Source organism: Elephas maximus, chromosome 2 (genome assembly GCF_024166365.1).
Source record: "Elephas maximus indicus isolate mEleMax1 chromosome 2, mEleMax1 primary haplotype, whole genome shotgun sequence".
Taxonomy (NCBI): domain Eukaryota; kingdom Metazoa; phylum Chordata; class Mammalia; order Proboscidea; family Elephantidae; genus Elephas; species Elephas maximus.
Window position 1 is genome coordinate 43013433 of NC_064820.1, and position 19698 is coordinate 43033130.

The window sequence follows — 19698 nt, forward strand, 5'->3', positions numbered from 1 at the left end:
CAGACCACCCAGTGCCATTGAGTCGATTCTGACTCTTAGCGACCCTATAGGACAGAGTAGAACTGCCCCATAGAGTCCTAGTGGGAGTGAAATGGTGGTTTGGGTCTCTCTGATGGTTAATGACATTGAGTGTCTTTTCATGTGTTTGGTGTCCATTTAAATGTCCTCTTTGGTGAAATGTCTATTTACATCTTTTGCCCATTTCATGATCAGGTTATTTGTCTTTTTGTTACTAAGTTGTTGAAGTTTTATATATATTTTGGTTACTAGATTCTTATCAGATATATGGTTTCTAAAGATATTCTCTCAGTTTGTAGCTTGTCTTTTCATTTTTTGGTAAAGTCATTTGATAAACAAAATTTTCAATTTTTAATGAGGTCCCATTTATTTATTTTGTTTTTTGCTGTGTGTCCTTTTGTTATTATATTAGATGATCCATCGTTAAAAATTAGGCCTGACAGCATTGTCCTTGCATTTTTCCTAAGAATTTTATGTTGTTAGCTTGCATATTTAGGAACTTAATCCATTTTGAATTTGTTTTTGTCTATGGTGTCAGTTATGGATTCTGTTTTATTTTTCTGCATGTAGAAATCCAGTTTTTAACATCATTTATTGAAGAGACTCTTTCCCCATTGAATGGATTTATCATCCTTGTCAGTAACTAGTTGACCACAGATGTGTGGGTTTATTTCTGGACTCTCAATTCTATTTCATTAGTCTGTGTGTTTGTTGTTATACAATACCAGGCTGTTCTGATTAGTGTAGCTGTATAATATGTTTTAAAATCAGGAAGTATGGGTCTTCCTACTTTGTTCTTCCCCTTCAGCATTGCTTTGGTTATTCAGGGCCTTTTGCCGTTCTCCATAAAGTTTAGAATTGGTTTTTCCATTTCTATAAAGAAGGCTGTTAGAGTTTTGATTGTGATTGCATTGAATCTATAGATTGCTTTGGGTACTGTTGACATCTTAGCAATGTTATGTCTTCTACCCTGGTGGCGTAGTGGTTAAGTGCTACAGGTGCTCACCAAAGGCTGGCAGTTTGAATCCACCAGGTGCTCCTTCGAAACTATATGGGGCAGTTCTACTCTGTCCTATAGGGTCACTATGAGTTGGAATAGACGCTGCGGCACTGGGTTTGGTCTTTTTTTTTTTTTTGCCCCAGAACACAGAACATCTTTCCATTCATTTAAATCTTCTTTAATCTCTTTTAGCAGTGTTTTATAATTTTCATTGTGTAAGTTGTTCATGTCCGTGGTTAGATCTCTTCCTAGGTATTTTATTCTCTTCGATGTGATTGTAAATGGAATTGTTTCCTTAATTTCTATTTCATATTTCTCATTGCTGGTGTATAGAAACTCAGCTGATTTTTGTTTGTTGGTCTTGTACCCTACAACTTTGCTAAATTCCTCTATTAGTTCTGGAATTGTTCTTGTGGACTCTTTGGGATTTTCTATATCTAGAATCATATCATCCACAAGTAGAGATAATTTTACTACTTTTCCAATCTGGATACCTTTTATTTCTTTTCCTTGTCTTATTGCTATGGCTGGGGCTTCTAATACAATATTAAATAGAAGTGGCGAGAGTAGTCACTCATCTTTCTCCATTAAGAATAATGTTGGCTGTTGGCTTTTCATATAGGCCTTGAATCATATTGAAGAATTTCCCTTCTATTACAATGTCCCTGAAGGTTTTTATAAAGAAAGTGTGTTGGATTTTATCAGTGCTTTTTCTGCATCCATAGAGGTGACCATGTGGCTCTTCTCCTTTGTTCTATGTTTGTGGTGTATTACGTTGATCGATTTTCTGATGTTGAACCATCTCTGCATTCCTGGAATAAATCTCACTTGGTCATGGTGTATGACTCTTTTAATATGCTGTTGGATTCTGTTCGCTAGTATTTTGTTACAGATTTTTGCATCTGTCTTTTATTCATAAGAGATATTGGCCTGTAGTTTTCTTTTTTATGGTGTCTTTATGTGGTTTTGATATCAGGGTTATGTTTGCTTTATAAAATGAATTAGGGAGTAGTCCTTTTTTCTGTATTTTTTGGAAGCATTTAAACAGCATTTTTGTAGAATTCTCCCGTGAAGCCATCTGGTCCAGGACTTTTTTGCTGTTGTTGAGAGTTTTTTGATTATTGATTTGATCTCTTCACTTGTTATGGGTCTGTTGAGACTTTCTATTTCCTCTTGAGTCAGTGTGCATAGGTTTTGTGCTTCTAAGAATTTGTCCATTTCATCTAGGTTATCCAGTTTGTTGCCATACACTTGTTGATAATATTTGTCATAATTCTGTTTCTGTTGGGTCAGTTTTACTGTCCCTTCTTTCATTTTTTGTTTGGTTGATTGCATCTTTTCTTTGTCTAAAGGTTTTCTAGCTAAAGGTTTGTCGATTTTATTGATGTCTTCATAGAACTAACTTCTGGTTTTATGGATTCTTTGTTTCTCTTTTTCTTTCTGTTTTTGATTTCATTTATTTCTGCTCTGATCTTTGTTATTTTCTTTCTTCTGGTAGGTTTAGGCTTAGTTTGCTCTTTTCTTTCGAAAAGTTCCTGGAGTTGTCGAGTTAAGCTGTTGATTTAAGATCTTCTTTTCTCATGTAGGCATTTATTGCTTTAAGTTCTGAGTACTGCCTTCACTGCATCCCATGAATTTTGGCATGTTGTGCTTTCATTTTCATTTAACTCCGGGAAATGTGTGGTTTCTTCCTTGACCCATTGATAGTTTAATAGTGTATTGTTTAATTTCCATATATTTGTTTATTTTCCAATTTTTTTGCCTGTTACTGATTTCTAGCTTCACTCCGTTGTGGTCAGAGAAAATACTTTGTGTTTCTCTCTGGTTATTACTCCCTTCCTTTCTCTGTTTCTGCAACCAGTTGGAAAATCCACACCCAGCTAGCCCCCTTCTGGGCTGGATGTTGCCCTTTGGTTTTGCCTGAGACTTCCCTTCGTGCTTTGCGAGGGCTGCTTATATCTGAGCTGTCATTCAGGGGAAGCATATACAGACTTTCCTCCGTTTTAGGAGGAAGAGGGGCTGGCACTCACTAGAAGGACCTCTGAAAGTTCTGCCTTGTTGTTTTCAGAGCCCCAGTGGCTCTGTATTGGTGGATGGAGCAGTCTCCACTTACGTGACCATCCTCCTGGCTCCACTGTAGGAAAACTTCTGTAAGAGTTCATATCTGTTCAGCATCCAACAGTTACTGAGTGGGAGAGGGGTTGTCACACTCCAAAAGGACCCCCAGGGAGGTCTGCCTTGTTGCTGCCAGACCTCCCTCCCCGCATAGGTTGTTGGCTCTTTGTGCAGCCCTCCCTCAAGACCCCTGCTTCCTAGCACACAGCAGCCTTAGTCAGCAGTCCTCACCAGTAACTGGAAGGGGAAGAAGACAGACCCAAACTGACTCCCTGGAGGTCTGTCCTGTTGGTTTCAGAGGCCTGAGCTATGGGGTGTGCAGGGAGCAGGTAGCATGTTGACTATGAAAGCAGACTGCACTGCAAGGGCCTTCTGTAGCAATTCACAGGAGGATTGCAGCCTATAGTGTCTGTGTATGGGAGTTGCTGTCACTCTCCAAACGAACCCCCCTGGGGGTATCTGCCTTCTTTATTTTAGAGCTAAAACTTGTGGTGCTGTCTTTCTGTACAGGCAGGGAGTGTGGTGGCTAGGGAAGCTGCTTTTTTGCTAGGGTCACTTCCCCAGTTCACAGCAGCCAAGTGCCCCCATGTGGCTGGGGGAAAAAAAAAAAGGCAGAGATAATGGGAGAAGTGATTTCCAACTGAATGAGGCTCAGTTGTTGATTCTTTGATTCTTCCATGTCTGCAGTTCCTCACTGTTTTCCTCTGCTTCCTGATTCAGAGTCCCTCAAAGTCAAGCACCATATCCTCGTTGTTTTTCTTGCTGTATTTGTGGGGGCCGGTTGGAACGCTGGCCTGTTTACACCTCCATTTTCCCAGAATCCTGATGACACCTTCTGTTTAAACTCTTTCCTTTGGCTTTCCTAATACCTTCCTCTCCTGCCTCTCTTTCTATCTCTTTCTTGTCTCCTTTCTCAATTCCATTTCCCGCCCCCTCCGCCCCCGTGCTTATTCCTTAAGTGTTTGTTCCCTGGGGCCTGCCTTCAGCAGTTATGATGGATTTATCTCTGTCTACATTCTAACCACTTCCAATTGTGTAAATTTCACCCAGACCTTATACAAGATTCTCCACCTGACGGTCACCTGGGTATCTGAACCTTAACCTGCCATTACCCCCTCTACTAAAATCATTGTTCTCTTAAACCACACCCTTCACAACTCTGCCTCATTGAATGACACCAGCCCTCAGCCCACTTCAAAATTATTTTTCCTTCAACGACCCCTCCCTTCCTGTTACACTGCCTTATCCCAGGTCTTGAATTATCCTAACTATAGACCTTTTCCCCTTCATATAACCTTTCCCACTGTCACTCAAGTGATTTTCTAAAACACAGGTCTGATTATGTAACTGAAGTCACTCTTACACTTTTGTGGCTCTGCAGTCTCCTAGAGTATAAAGCCCATAATCCCGATACATCTCATAGGAACCCTTCACAATCTGGTTTTTGTCAATAATTGCTACAATGTCATCTCCACTGTACATTTCATCCTCTTCTCAAACCAAACTATTTGTAGTTACTAGAATAAAATGCCTCCTTATTTTTGCATCGTTTATACCAATTTTTAGAATTGACCCCTACCATTCCATCTGTGGATTTTACCCATATAGCCTGAGCTCTTCTCAAAATTTACAACTCTGGGAACCCTTTCCATACTTTTCCAGTGAAGGTGCCTCCTTCTGTTCTCTGAGTGGCTGCCTCGTGACACAATGATACATCTTCCCCTCCCTCCCATTTTTCTCCACCATTGGATTATGAATTTTTAGAAAGTAGGCATCTTTGAATCCCCAAGTTACCTGGTGTCATGGATTGAATTGTGTCCCCCTAAAATATGTGTCAACTTGGTTAGGCCATGATTCCCCGTATGGTGTGATTGTCCTCCATTTTGTGATTTTCCTATGTGTTATAAATCATAACCTCTGCCTGTGGTTAAAGAGGATTAGGGTGGGATTGTAACACCCTTACTAAGGTCACATCTCTGATCCAATGTCAAGGGAGTTTCCCTGGGGCGTGGCCTGCACCACCTTTTACCTTATAAGAGATAAAACAGGAGGGAAGCAAGCAGAGATTGGGGACTTCATGCCACCAAGAAAGAAGCGCCAGAAGCAGAGTGCATCCTTTAGACCAGGGGATCCTGCACGGAGAAGCTCCTAGCCAGGGGAAGATTGATGAGAAGGACCTTCCTCCAGAACCTACAGAGAGAAAGCCTTCCGCTGAAACTGATACCCTGAATTTGGACTTCAAGCCTACTAGACTGTGGGAAAATAAATTTCTCTTTGTTAAAGCCATCCACTTGTGGTATTTCCGTTATAGCAGCACTAGATGACTAAGACACCTGGCCCATAGAAGGTATTTAAAATGTATTTGTTGAGTTGCGGCCCTGTGGTTTATATTGCTTGTAAGCCATTTTCACCAACCAGCCTGTGATTTTCATGAGTGTAAAGGCCTTGTCCTAGTCACCATTGTTTTCTCTGGGCCAGGAACAGTGCTCATGCCTCAACAAAAGTTAATTGGAGTAGATTATTTGAAAAAAACATTTCAGGAGAATTTAAGAGTATAATAATCTTGATACATACATGTTTGTATGTATATGTGTGTGTGTATGTGTGTGTATACATACATGCATATATGTATAATTACATATATTTGAATGCCTATTTGCAAAAAGCTATGCAAAATATTAAGAAAATAAAAGGAGTCAAAATGAGTAACTATTTGGGAGATTTTAATTTGGCAGTTTGGAAGATATATGGTCTCCATGTATGCTTTTGAAATACTTATGAAGCATTTTGCCATAATCCTGAGCAGAACAATTCTTAGCATTTACGTATGGGTGGGTGTTCTCTTAAAATGCTGTGCTACGTTTCTTATGAACTTCATGATCCAGAAAACCAAATCCATTGTTGTCAAGTTGATTCGGATTCATAATGACCCTAGAGGACAGAGTAGAACTGCTCCATAGGAGCAGTCTGGTAGATTTGAACTGCCAACCTTTAGGCAGCAGCTGAGCTTTTAGCCACTACACCAGCAGAGCTTAGTGATAGGTGAAAGTAAAAGGGTTTAGAGGGAAAAAGGGAACCTATCACCTCAACATGTTAGATGTACACCTGAGTACATAGTTCTCCCTCCCTCCCTCCCTCCCTCCCTCCCTCCCTCCCTCCCTTCCTTCCTTCCTATATTTAAGGTCACTTACTGACATATGTTGTTGTTGGTGGTGGTGTTAGGTGTTGTCGAGTTGGTTCCGACTTATAGCAACCCTATATACAACAGAATGAAACACTGCATACTGTTATGGATTGAACTGTGTATCCAAAAACGTGTATCAACTTGGCTAGGCCATGATTCCCAGTATTGTGTGGTTGTCTTCCATTTTGTGATCTGAAGTAATTATCTCACATGTCATAATTCCTAATCTCTACGATGTTAAGGAGACAGAATTAGAGGCAGGTATATTAATGAGGCAGGACACAATCTACAGATTTAGGTTGTATCTTCAGTCAATCTCTTTAGAGACATAAAAGAGAGGAGAGACCTCCTACCACCAAGAAAGAAGAACTGGGAGTGGAGTGCATCCCTTGGACATGGGGTCTCTGCAATGAGAAACACCTAGACCCATGAGAAGATTGATGACAAGAATCTCCCTCCAGAGCCAGCAGAGACAAAAAGCGTTCCCCTGGAGCTGGTGCCCTGAATTTGGACTTCCAGCCTCCTGGAATCACTTGTGGTATTTCTGTTATAGCAGCACTAGATAACTAAGACATATGCAATGGAATATTACACAGTCATAAAGAACAATGATGAGTCTACGAAACATACTATAACATAGATGGATCTGAGGGCATAATGCTAAGTGAAATAAGCCAAGCATATAAGGACAAATATCGTATGACTCCTCTTTTTTTTTTTTAATAAGAGGACAAGAATAGATAAATATACAGAGACCAGTGTTCTTAACAGGGAGAGGACAGGGGAGGGGAAAGTACGTTTTAGACCATAGAGATTTGTTATTTTTGGTGATGGGAAGAGTAGCACCTAATGTGGATGTAGTGAGCACAGCACAACTGTGGTTACTTTTGTATGGCCTTTCTAGCCATGCTCTTGTAACTCCCACCCAGGTGATTGGGTGGGACTGCGTGATAGGGTAATTGTGGCCCACCAAGGGGATTGGTCAGTTTTGCCTCAAAAGAGGGCCAGTTCCAAAGCGGAGAGGAAGACCCTACCACCACCAAGAGAGAACAACCAGGAGTGGAGGGCGTGTCTTTTGGACCTGGGATTCCTGTGCTGAGAAGCTCCTGGAAACAGGAGACCGAAAGAGAGAGAGAGCGAGAGAGCAAGCTATAACCCTGAAGGTGGTGAGAAGTGGTGGCAGGAGAGACCCAGAAGCAGAGACCTGGCATTAGGAGACAGCGCGGTGGGCTTCCTGGGCCATGGAGAGAGAAAGCTGAGTGTTTCTGGGCAGAGACTGAGGGCCCAGGAAAGGCATACCTGTGAGCATAGCTGGGAAGAGGCTATCCTGATGGAATAACTGTATCCAGAGTATTCTTGAGCCTGAATTGTAACTGTTACTTTCCTAATAAACGCCATAGTTGTGAATATGGTCTGTGAGTTCTGTGTGACCATGGCAATGAATTATCAAACCCAGTAGAGAGTACTGTGAGAGGGACAGTTGGTGTCAGAATTGGTAAAGATGGCGGAGGGAGAAGGCTTGCCTGGCCTCTGCTTCATGGGAGTCAGCCTTGAGCTGTTGACCTTGGTTCTCCTTCCCTTTTATGGGATTGGAGGAGGTCAGACACTGTCCCCATGCGATTTTTATAACGACCAAAGCAAAAACAAGTGTTTGAGCACGTATGGATAAAAAACAACAACAACAACAAAAAAAACGTATGGATAGGCATAGGCAAATTGGTATATGGGTAGGTACAGGTATATACATAGGTGAGAACAGATAGAAGTATCTATGAAAAAAATAAAAACCAAATCCTTTATCATTGAGTCAATTCTGACTCACAGTGACCCTATAGGACAGCGTAGAACTGCCCCATAGGGTTTTTGAGGAGCAGTTGGTGAATTCAAACTGCTGACCTTTTGTTTAGCAGCCAAACTCTTAACCACTACACAACCAGAAGTATCTAAAGTACATATAAATACAAATATGTGGGTGCAGGCACATATATTCATTGAAGACACAAGTAGGGTACTTCTCAGACGTAACCAAACACCTTCCAAGATTGGTTTTCTGGGTTTAAAGAGTTGGGACCATAGTCTTATGGGACAACTCAGTCAATTGGCATAACATAGTTCACAAAAATTGTGATCTGCATCTTAGTAAAGTGAGGAGCATCAGGGGTCTTAAAAGCTTGCAGGCAGCCATCTAAGACATGATGGTTCTCTACTCACCAGGAGCAAAACATAAGAAGGTAACCCAAAGCTCAGAGAAGAAACAAGTTTGCACGAGCCACAACTTCATTTACTCTGAGACCAGAAGAACTAGATCTTGCCTGGCTACCACCTGGGACAAATTACCCAATAAGCAAGGTACGCAAGGGTTTAATTAAGACAGTGTGTACCTTGCTTTCTGTAAGCCTGTGTGTACATTGTTTACTGGTTAATACACTCCTGGCTACTACGACTGACCATTCTGACCAGGGTCACAATAGTTGGTCCTGGAAAAAAGGGGAGAAAAATATGGAGAACTCAAATTCTTATCAAATAAATAAATAAATAGAAAGAAAGAAAGACAAACTTCAACAGTAGGGAACAGAGGATTCCCTGAGACTCTCAGCCTGAGACACTCTTTAAGCTAGAACTGAACCTATCCCCAAAATCACTTTTTAGCGAAATGGCAGAATGTCATGCAAAATAAAGGATATTACCTGTAAGGTCAGTGCCCTACTTAAAAACCATCAGCATGAGACTAAAAGGTCGACAGTTACTCAAAAGCAAAGATGAGAAGGGGCAGGGAAACTAGAGTGTTGGAAAAGGGACAAACAGAGCACAATTACAGAGTATGTGGACGCGTTGTGATAAATGTAATTAATGTCACTGAACAATTTGTATGGAAATTGTCAAATGGGACCTGAACTTGCTGTGTAAACTTTCAACAAAAACTTAGTAAAATATTATTTAAGAAAAAAAGTAATAGAACAATTCAGTAATACTTAGTATATTTACAGAGTTGTGTGGCCATCGTGGCTGTGTAATTTAGCACATTTCTGTCACCCCAAAAAGAAACCATTTGCTGTCATTTCCCATCCCTGCCCCCAGCCCTGGGCAACCACTAATCCTTCTGTGTATATATTTGCCTTTTAAGGACATTTCATGTAAGTGGAATCACAGAATATGTGATCTTTTGTGTCTGGTTTCTTTCACTTAGCATAATGTTTTTTGCGTTTCATCCATGTTGCAGCATGTAATGGGTTGAATGGTGGCTGCCCAAAATATATGTCCACTTCAAATCCCTGGAACCTGTGAATGTTACCTTATTTGGCTAAAGGGTCTTTGCATATGCAATTAAGTTAATGATCTCAAGATGAAAGCATCCTAGTTTAAAACCCATTGCTGTCAAGTCAATTCTGATTTATAGCCACCCTATAGGACAGTAAATCAAATAGCAAGCATCCTTAGAGGAGCCCTGGGAGCGTGGTGGTTAAGAGCTCGGCTGCTAACCAAAAGGTCTGCAGTTCAGATCCACCAGTTGCTCCTTGGAAACCCTATGCGGCAATTCCACTCTGTTGTGAGTCGCAGTCGAATCGATGGCAACGGGTTTGGTTTTTGGTTAGAAGAGACAGAAGAGGAGAAGAGAGCAGGGAAGGCCACGTGAAGATGGAGGTAGAGATTGGAGTGATGTGGCCACAAGATAAGGAAGCTACCAGAAGCTAGAAGAGGCAAGGAAGGATTTTCCCTAGAGCCTCCAGAGGGAGTGTGGCCCTGCTAACACCTTGATTTCAGGCTTCTGGCCTCCACTTCTGTGGAACTTCAATACCTTAATATTTGGGCATTTTTTAAAAGAAGATTTTCTTGTTGCGTTTGTTCTGCCAAGAGATCCAGCAAATTTCAGACCTTTACATCACTGAAATTACTTGGGTAGTCTTTTGAGAAAAATTAAACCAAGATCTCTTAAGTGATTTCCATGCAAAATTAATGCTTCCCTTGACTTCTGCCAAATGCTGTGATGCATTTATGCAGGAGATGCCAGAAAGTTTAGAACTTGTATCTGGAAAGAATTCAAAATTTTAAGACAGAAAGCATTTGTGCCTGGGGCAATGTAATGACCCCACCTGTGACTTTTTCTTGTCTTCTGGGTGTTTTCATTATGTGTCCAGAAGGGCCAGGCGGATCCTTCTTCTATTTTTAAATCTTTTTTATGCAGCACAGTTTTAATTTTACAAGACCAGATCTCACTCCAACTTTCAAAATATGTGTTCTTCAATATAAAATGTTTTGACAGATACCTAATGGCCTAGCACTTTAACATCCATTTTTTAGGCATAGATTCAGAGATTCAGAGCCATAAAACTGTAGTGTAATTAGTCTGTGTCAGATGCTACATAAATTTATATTTCATACATCTATATGCAAGGTTAGCTGCTTTTTTTCCTTTCCATTATTTTGATAACTAGCTCAACCTGTTAATATACCATTGAAATAAATGGAACATACTTAGTTGTTGGATATATGAGCTTTGATACTTTATTTATGGTCTACAAGAAGAGCAGAAAACTCAGTATTTATTGAGTGCCTACTGTGTTCCAAGCACTCTCCTAGACACGTTTACATCCCTAATCTCATTTAATCCTCACAACCCTTCATTGTTGATATTATTATCCCTGTTTTAGAGATGAAGGACTTTAAACAAGCCAGATAATGATAATGACACTTTGTACCTGTGTGTGGGCTTTCATATCATAATGCTAAATTATGACACTTGGAGATGTTCAGTTATAAAAGAGAGAAACAGGCTATCATAATTTATCCCTGCTATTGTAGAGCTGCGAATAGAAAGAAAAGATACATGCAGGATTCCTCAACTTTCTATGCTTATTAACCATGGGAAGCATAGTGAATGGAGGGAGATAAGAGACAAGCAGCACAGAATGCATTTAGTAGGAGGAAGGTTTTATAATGCTCACATACAAATGGTGCTGGAACAATTAGATATCCATGGACAAAAAAATTCATCTTGGCCCATACCTGCTATCACTTACAAAAACTAATTGAAGTGGATCATAGACCTAATTGTTAAACCTGAAAATGTAAACTTCTAGAAGAAAACACAGGAAAATTTTTCTGTGGCCTTGAGTTAGGCAAAGATTCTTAGATACAACCCAAAGCATGATCTTTAAAAGAAAAAAATGCTGAAATGGAGTTTATGAGAATTTAAAGCTTCTGCTATTTCAAAGGCAGTTTAAAAAATGAAAAGACAAGCTACAGGTTTAGAGAAAATATTTGCCAAGCATGTATCTGATAAAGAAATTGTATCCAGAAAATCAAAGAAATCTGGATGTTCAAATATAAGAAAATAAACAACCCAGCTTTAAAAATGGACAAAAGGTTTGAAAATAGACTCTTCACCAAACAAGATAAACAGATGGCAAATAAGCACATGGAATGATGTTCAGCATCACTAATCACCTAGAAAACGTACATTAAAATCACACTGTGATACCACTACATACCTATTAGGATAGCTTTAAAAAAACAAACAACTGATCACAGTAAGTGTTGACAAGGATAAGGAGCAGCTGCAGCTTTCATACACTGCTGGTAGGAATGCAAAATGGAACAGCCACTTTGGAAAGCAGCTTAGCAGTTTCTTACAAAGTATACAGTATCCATATGGCTAGCAATCCCATTAATAAGTATTTATCGAAGACAAATGAAATCTTACTTTTACAAAAAAACAAACCAAAGTAAAACAACAGCATCTGTACATGAATTTTATAGTGGCTTTTTGTTCATGATTTCCACAAACTGGAAACGACCTAAATATCGTTCAGCTGGTGATGGATAAACAAATTGTGGTACATCCATATGTTGGGATATTATTAAGCAATAAAAATGAACTACTGATACACGTAACAACATGGGTGATTCTTAAATGCAATGTACTAAGTTAGAGAAGTCAGATTTAAAAGGCTACATACTGTATGGTTCCAGTTATATAACATTCTGAAAAAGGCAAAATATATGGACAGAAAACAGATCAATAGTTGCCAAGGGTTAGGAGTGGGAAGTGGAGGTGTTTTCTACCAAGGGACAACATGAGGGAAGTTTTTGTGTGATAGAACTGTGTGCATTTGTTAAAACTCACAGAACTATGCATTTAAAAGGAGGTGAATTTTAGCGTATGTATGTTATACCACTGGTAAAGTGCTACTACGGCTGTTAACCAAGAGGTCGGCAGTTTGAATCCGCCAGGTGCTCCTTGGAAACTCTACGGGCAGTTCAAATCTGTCGCATAGGGTGGCTATGAGTCAGAATCGACTCGACAGCTGTGGGTTTTGGTGGTGTGTTATATGGTATTATGGATTGAATTGTGTCTCCCAAAAATATGTGGTGTAATCCTAAACCCCTATATTTGTGGATTTTTTTTTTTAACCCCATTAGGGAATAGGACTTTCTTTGTTGTGTTAATGAGACTATACCAAATCCCCTTTGAGATACAAAAAGCAGATTAGGCACTGAGAAGGAACCACAAATGGAAGGGAAGATACACACTACAAAAAGATTGCCAAGAAACCGAGGAACACAAGTTGAAAAGAGACAAGAACCTTCCCTCCAGAGCCAACAGAAAGAGAAAGCCTTCCTCTGGAGCTGGTGCCCTGAATTTGGACTTCTAGCCTCTTAAACTATGAAAAAATAAAACTCTGTTCCTCAAAGCCACCCACTTAGGCTATTTCTGTTATAGCAGCACTAAGAAACTAAGACATATCCCAATAAGCTTGACTTAAAAAAAAAAAGTGTATATAGAAGTTTATTTCTTTCTCAGTAAGAGAAATTTCTTGAAATATATGTCCAGAGCTGGTTTGGAGGCTTCAGCGTCATAAGGACCAAAGTGGCTTCTATTTTCTTACTTTAAATGAGATACTGTTCGAACCTAGCCATCATATCACAATTGCTGGCAGCAGGAAGGAGTAGTAAACAAGAAGGGGTGAAGAAGCGTCTTCTACCTGGTTTTAGAGACTTCTCAGAAGTCCTACGATACGCTTGTACTTTCACTTCATCGATCAAAACATAGTTGCCCCATTTTGTTTTATTTAGATGCAAGAGAGACTGTGAAAAAACAGCCTTTTAACTGAGAAGAAAGGGGAATGAATGTTGGAATATGCAGCTAGCAGTATCTGTCACACTGCTGATGGTTTCTAGCTCCCAAGGTATCCTATAACACTGAGGTTAAATCTCCTGGCTGCCTAATTCTTGTTGTTAGGTGCTGTTGACTGGATTCTGACTCGTAGCGACTCTACATGCAACATGAACAAAATGCTCCTTGGTCCTGTGCCATCCTCACGGTCACTGCTTTGTTTGAGCCCATCGTTGCAGCCACTGTGCCAGTCTATCTCGTTGAGGGTCTTGCTCTTTTTCATTGACCCTCTACTTTACCAAGCATGACTGGTCCTTTCTGATAACATGTCCTAAGTACACGAGAGGAAATTTACCATCCTTGCTTCTAAGGAGCGTTCTGGCTGTACTTCTTCCAAGAAGTTCGTTCTTCTGGCAGTCCATGGTATATTCAATATTCTTTGCCAACACTATAATTCAAAGGCATCAGTTTCCCTTCAGTCTTCCTTATTCATGGTTGGCTTTCTTATGCATACGAGACAATTGAAAATACCATGGCTTAGGTTAGGTTCAGTTTAGTCCTCAAAGTGACATCTTTGAAGAAGTCTTTTGCAGCAGATTTGCCCAATGCAATACATTGTTTGGTATCTTGACTACTGCTTCCATGAATGTTGATTGTGGATCCAAGTAAAATGAAATGCTGACAACACCAGTCATTTCTCCATTTAACATGATGTTGTTTATTGGTCCAGTTGTGAGGATTTTTCTTTATATTGAGCTATAATTCATACTGAATTTATCTTCATCAGTAAGTGCTTCAAGTCCTCTTCACTCTCAGAAGGCAAGGTTGTATTATCTGCATATTTCAGGTTGTTAATGAGTCTTCCTCCAATTTTGATGGTGCATGCTTTTTCCTGTAGTCCAGCTTCTTGGGTTATTTGCTCAGCATACAGATTGAATATGTATGATGAATGGCTACAACCCTGGTGCACACCTTTTCTGATATTGAAACACTTAGTTTCCTCTTGTTCTGTTCGAACAACTGCCTCTTGTTCTGTGTACAGATAACGCATAAGCACAATTAAGTGTTCTGGAATATCCATACTTTGCGTTGTCATCCATAATATGTCATGATCCCTACACAGTTAAATGCCGTTGCTTAGTCAATAAAACACAGGTAAACATCTTTCTGGTATTCTCTACTTTCAGCCAAGATCCAGCCGACATCAGCAATGATATCCTTTGTTCCATGTCCTTTTCTGAATCTGGCTTGAATTTCTGGCAGTTTCTTGTCGATGTACTGCTGCAACTGATTTTGAATTATCTTCCGCAAAATTTCACATGCATGTGGTATTAGTGATATTGTTTGATAGTTTCTGCATTCCGTTGAATCGCCTCTTTTGGGATGGACATGAATATGCATCGTTTCTAGTCTGTTTGCCAGCTAGCAGTCTTCCAAATTTCTTTGCATAGACAAGTGAGCATTTCCAGCATTGCATCCATTTGTTGAAACCTCTCAACTGGTATTCCATCAATTCCTGGATCCTTGTTTTTCACCAATGCCTTCAGTGCAACTTGGACTTACTACTTCAGTACCATTGGTTCTTGATCACGTGCTACCTCCTTTAATGGCTGAACATTGACCAGTTTTTTTCGGTACAGTGACTGTATATGCCTTCCATCTTCTTTTGATGCTTCCTGTGTTGTTCAGAATTTCCCCATAGAATCCTTTAATATTGCAGCTCAAGGCTTGAATTTTTTCTCCAGTTTTTTCAGCTTGAGAAATGCCGACAATGTTATTCCCTTTTGGTTTTCTAACTCCAGAAAACTTTGTCTTCTTGAGCCGCCCTTTGAAGCCTTCTGTTCAGCTCTTATACTTCATCACTTCTTTTGTTCACTTTAGTTACTCGGCTTTAAATCCTTGAGTGTCAGGATGCCTTTCTATTATTCCTGTGTACTATCCCCAAGCCCTTATTTGAACTTAAATTTTGCTAGTTAGTAGCTCTAAAAATTAAGTCAGTGCAATTTTAAGATTAAGCCTGAGGCTGGATTTGTCAGCTCTGAAAAAGAGGTTTTGGTAATTCTAAGCAATTGATTAAGTTTCTACGCAAAGCTTAGGGAAGATCTGCAAACATTATTAAAATAACTTTTTAATTTTTCCAAGTATTCATTTGGAGTATATTGTAAATATTTGACAGCCTCACAGAATGTACTGGGTGTTTGAAATCTCATTGTGTGTAAATTATACCTCTATAAGGTAGATTTTAAAAATGCTTAAGTTGGTAATATAATTATTTATTTTATTTTTTCCATGAACATTTATTGAGGATCTAGCATGTATATGTACCTAAAGTTGATTTTTAAAAATACTTAGATTGGCAGTGACATTTTTCAAATTTGTTTAATGAACATGTATTGAGAATCTCATATGTATGTGTCCCTGTCATATTCAAAAGATGGTGTAGGCTCTGGGAATACAGAGATTAAAACAAAATAAAACACAGAACCCTTGTTTTCAAGGAGCTCTTTTTGTAGAAGGAATAGACATTAATATATGTAATTGTAATTTATGTGATTGGTGTTACAATAAAGGTATGTAGAAGATAGTATGATAACCTGAGTTGAATGAGGTTTCTAGTTTTGTTTTGGCTATTCCAGGTTGTTTGCATTTCCTTATAAATTTTAGAATCAGCTTATCCAATTTCTACTCCAAAAAAACCCTGCTGGAATTTCAATTGGAATTGCATTGAATCTGTAGATGAACTTGGGGAGAATTGAAATCTTAACAATATTGAATGTTCTGATCAATGAATATAGTTAATGTTCTCATTTAGGTAGAACTTAAGTTTTACGGTTTTTCGTGTACAAATACTGTATCTCTTTTGTCAGGTTTACCCCTAAGTTTTTTTAATGTTTATTCTTGCTGTTGTTCTAGTTAGTTGCACTTGAGTCCATTCCCACTTGTAGCGACCATATAGGACACAGTAGAACTTCCCCATAGGGTTTCCAAATAGTGGCTGGTGGATTTGAACTGCCGACCTTTTGGTTAGCAGCCTGAGCTCTTAACCACTGTGCCACCAGGGCTCTCACGTACTATAAAAAAAACCCACCCTCAAGTACTATAGTATACTTCTATTCTTCCTTCCCAACTTTTGTGCTATTATTGCCATGCATTTTACTTTAACTTATGTTATAAACGGCATAGTACAGTGTTATTATTTTTGCCTTACAGTTAATTATCTTTTAAGGAGATTTAAACGTTTTTTAAAATGTCTTTTATATTTACGCTCATTTTTACCATTTGTGGCACTCTTCATTTCTTAGTGTAGATCCAGTTTCCATTTAATATATTTGTTCTGCCTGAAGAACTTCTTTAACATTTCTTGTAGTATCTGTCCCACGGCAATGAATTGTCTCAGCTTTTGTTCATCTGAAAAAGTCTTTATTTCACCTTATTTTTGAAATATATCTTTGTTGGCTATAGAATTTTTTTTCTTTCAGAACTTTACAAATGTTACATAGTGTTTCAGTTTGCATAGTTTTTACCAAGAAGTCTCTGGACTTCGCATCTTTGCTTTTCTGTGTTTTATGTTTTTTCCCCTCTCTTTAGCTGTGTATTTAACATATCAAAGTCTCTGATCATGTAGCTTTTGTTCTACCCTTCCTCAGTGGTAGTGCTCCTTTTCCTGGTTCTGGGAGTAGAAGGGTGTTCTGCCCCTCCCCTGGCCCTAGACTGCTGTTGCTTGTCATTTGGTGAAAAGTGCAGGATCAGACAGCTTTTGTTTCTGCCCCTTTCCTTGAGGCATGAGATCTTTGTCTGGGCCCTGGAGGTGGGACGTTATTCTTTTTTAATGACATTTTTTCAGTGTATTTCCTGATGTACGTTCTACAGTAGCATGTTAACACATATAAGCAATTTATGAATTAATGTGCCTATATTGGGAGTGTTTGCTTGTCTGTCATACTGATCAGGGTGCATAGTCAGAAGAGTTTGGAGGCCTCTGGTTTATAGGGTGAGAACTAATAACCTTGATAGATCTGAAGTAGAATTTGCCACGTGCTGTTTGATGACAACGTGATTCAGATTGTTCGCTTGTAGTTATTTTACTGAATAACCTAATTTCTAAATGGAGAATGTTTTACAGTGTCCATTTTATTTTATTTTAAATTATTATTAGATTTAAATGTTTAGAAAGTGAGGCAGTCTTTATGGACGCCACCCTCTTCTTTTTTTTTTTTAATAAATGAAAATCTGATTCTTTTTTAGAACTGTGAGGACATGGGAAGTTGACAATCCAAAGAAGCAAAAAAGCGTGTTTAAGCCACGGACGATGCAGGGTAAAAAAGTAATTCCCACCACGTGCACGTATAGTAGAGATGGAAACCTCATAGCAGCTGCTTGCCAGAATGGAAGCATACAGATCTGGGACCGAAATTTGACTGTAAGTCAAGGACATTTAGGTCTTCTTTTCTCATATAGACAAACATGTTAAAAATATTATGAAGGTCAATTTCCTGAGTTTAGACCTAATTTAAACTTGATCAGACATTGGGACTTGTGCAGTAAACAGCATTTCAGCAAACATTCCAGCTTGGTATTTTCCAGTGCCTATAAGATTTTGTTTTTAAAATAAATTAGGTCTTCTGGCTGAAAATTTAAAAAGCATAATATAGTTTATTATAAGGGGTTCTCAATTTGCTTCATTTTGAAAGTGAAGAATTTGACAGTGACATAAAAATGTAAGCATAGAACTAGAAAATTCCTTTTAAAGTTCTTATAAAAACTGTGAAATGGCCAGAATGATCCATTAGGTGTTTTGCAATTATTTCTATAATAATTTAAATAATATTTTAATATTTCATGACATTGCATTTGAATAGGTTTCATTTTTTTTTTTTTAATAATTTTAGAACATTATAAGAATAGATAAATTTTGGAGTTAGAAGGGACTGTAGATTTCTACAGCCATAGAAATAATGAATATTAAAATCCTCGGGTAATTCTGTGAAATACCAATTATCAAGAAGCATAAAAAAAGGCTTTGTTGTATATATGGATGATAAAACCATAATGTTTGATAAGCAGAATGATACTGATTACCATTGTTATGATGAAAATCTACATTAATGTTATAACACAATTTGGGTTTATTTTAATAAAAGGTTCTGGTCAAATTTTTCAACAAATATTTATTGAGTAGTTACTATGTGCCAGGCACTATTTCAGTCACTGGGAATACTACACATTATAAAAATTTTCTGCCCTCATGAAGTTTCCATTCTGGTTTTTCAAAATATATTAAAAGTAATATTCTGTTCAGCTTTGCATTTACATTTTTAAAGGGAGCCCAGGAAATGTAGTTGTCCTTTCAAGATGAGTTAAAATCAGTTGTTTTGGGATAATGTAAAAAGTAATGATGGGGGGTGGGGAGAGTTCATGTTGATAATGCTGGAAATATCTTTGGCATTTTCTGTTTGTCAGATCTTTTTATTTCTGTTTTCATCTCCACTATAAACCCCATAAAGCTTCATAACAGCACAGCGATTTTAAAAGTTCTTTGAATCGTAAACTGAGTTTTAACCAAGCAATAAATTTTTTAGTAACTGGCTTTCATCGTCGCTGGGTGCTGTAGATTTCAACATAGAAATCCTGAAGCATGAAGTGTTCTTGTGTAGCTTTAGTAGTATGTTTAGTATAGTGCATGTGTGTATGCATTTCTCTTAGAACCCATGTAGTTTTATAAAGTTGAGTATGGTTTTTTTGGCCTTGTTTGCATTTTCTTATTTTTTTTTATAATTTATTTAATTTATTTTTTGATGCAAATATGCACAGCAAAACATACACCAACTGAACAGCTTCTACACATACAGTTCAGTAACATTGATTATATTCGAGTTGTGCAACCATTCTCGGTATCTTGTTTGCTTTTTTTTTTAAATTATTTTTCTTTATTGTGCTTTAGATGAAGGTTTACAGAACAAACTAGCATCTCATTAAATAGTTAGTACATATATTGTTTTATGACATTAACAACCCTGTGACATGTCAGTACTTTCCCATCTTGACCACGGGTTCCCTATTACCAGCTTTCCTCTTCCCTCCTATCTTCTAGTCCTTGCCCCTGGGCTGGTGTGCCCCTTTAGTCTCATTTTGTCATGAGTCTGTCTAATTTTTGGCTAAAAGGTGAGCCTCCAGAGTGACCTCAGTACTGACCTAAAAGAATGTCAGGGGGCCATGCTCTCGGGGCTTTTCCAGTCTCTGTCAGGCCAGCAAGTCTGGTCTTTTTCT

The 19698-nt window shown here is 38.6% G+C and overlaps 1 protein-coding gene across 2 annotated transcripts in view; it reads left to right on the plus strand.

Annotated features, from left to right (window-relative positions):
* The window catches only part of WDR70 (WD repeat domain 70), a 358039-nt gene that overhangs the window by 199472 nt on the left and 138869 nt on the right, over positions 1-19698 (plus strand). For both annotated transcript variants that reach the window (XM_049862618.1, XM_049862622.1), the window contains one exon: positions 17677-17851. In XM_049862618.1, coding sequence (XP_049718575.1) covers positions 17677-17851 — 175 coding nt within the window. The remainder of the gene's footprint in view (positions 1-17676; positions 17852-19698) is intronic.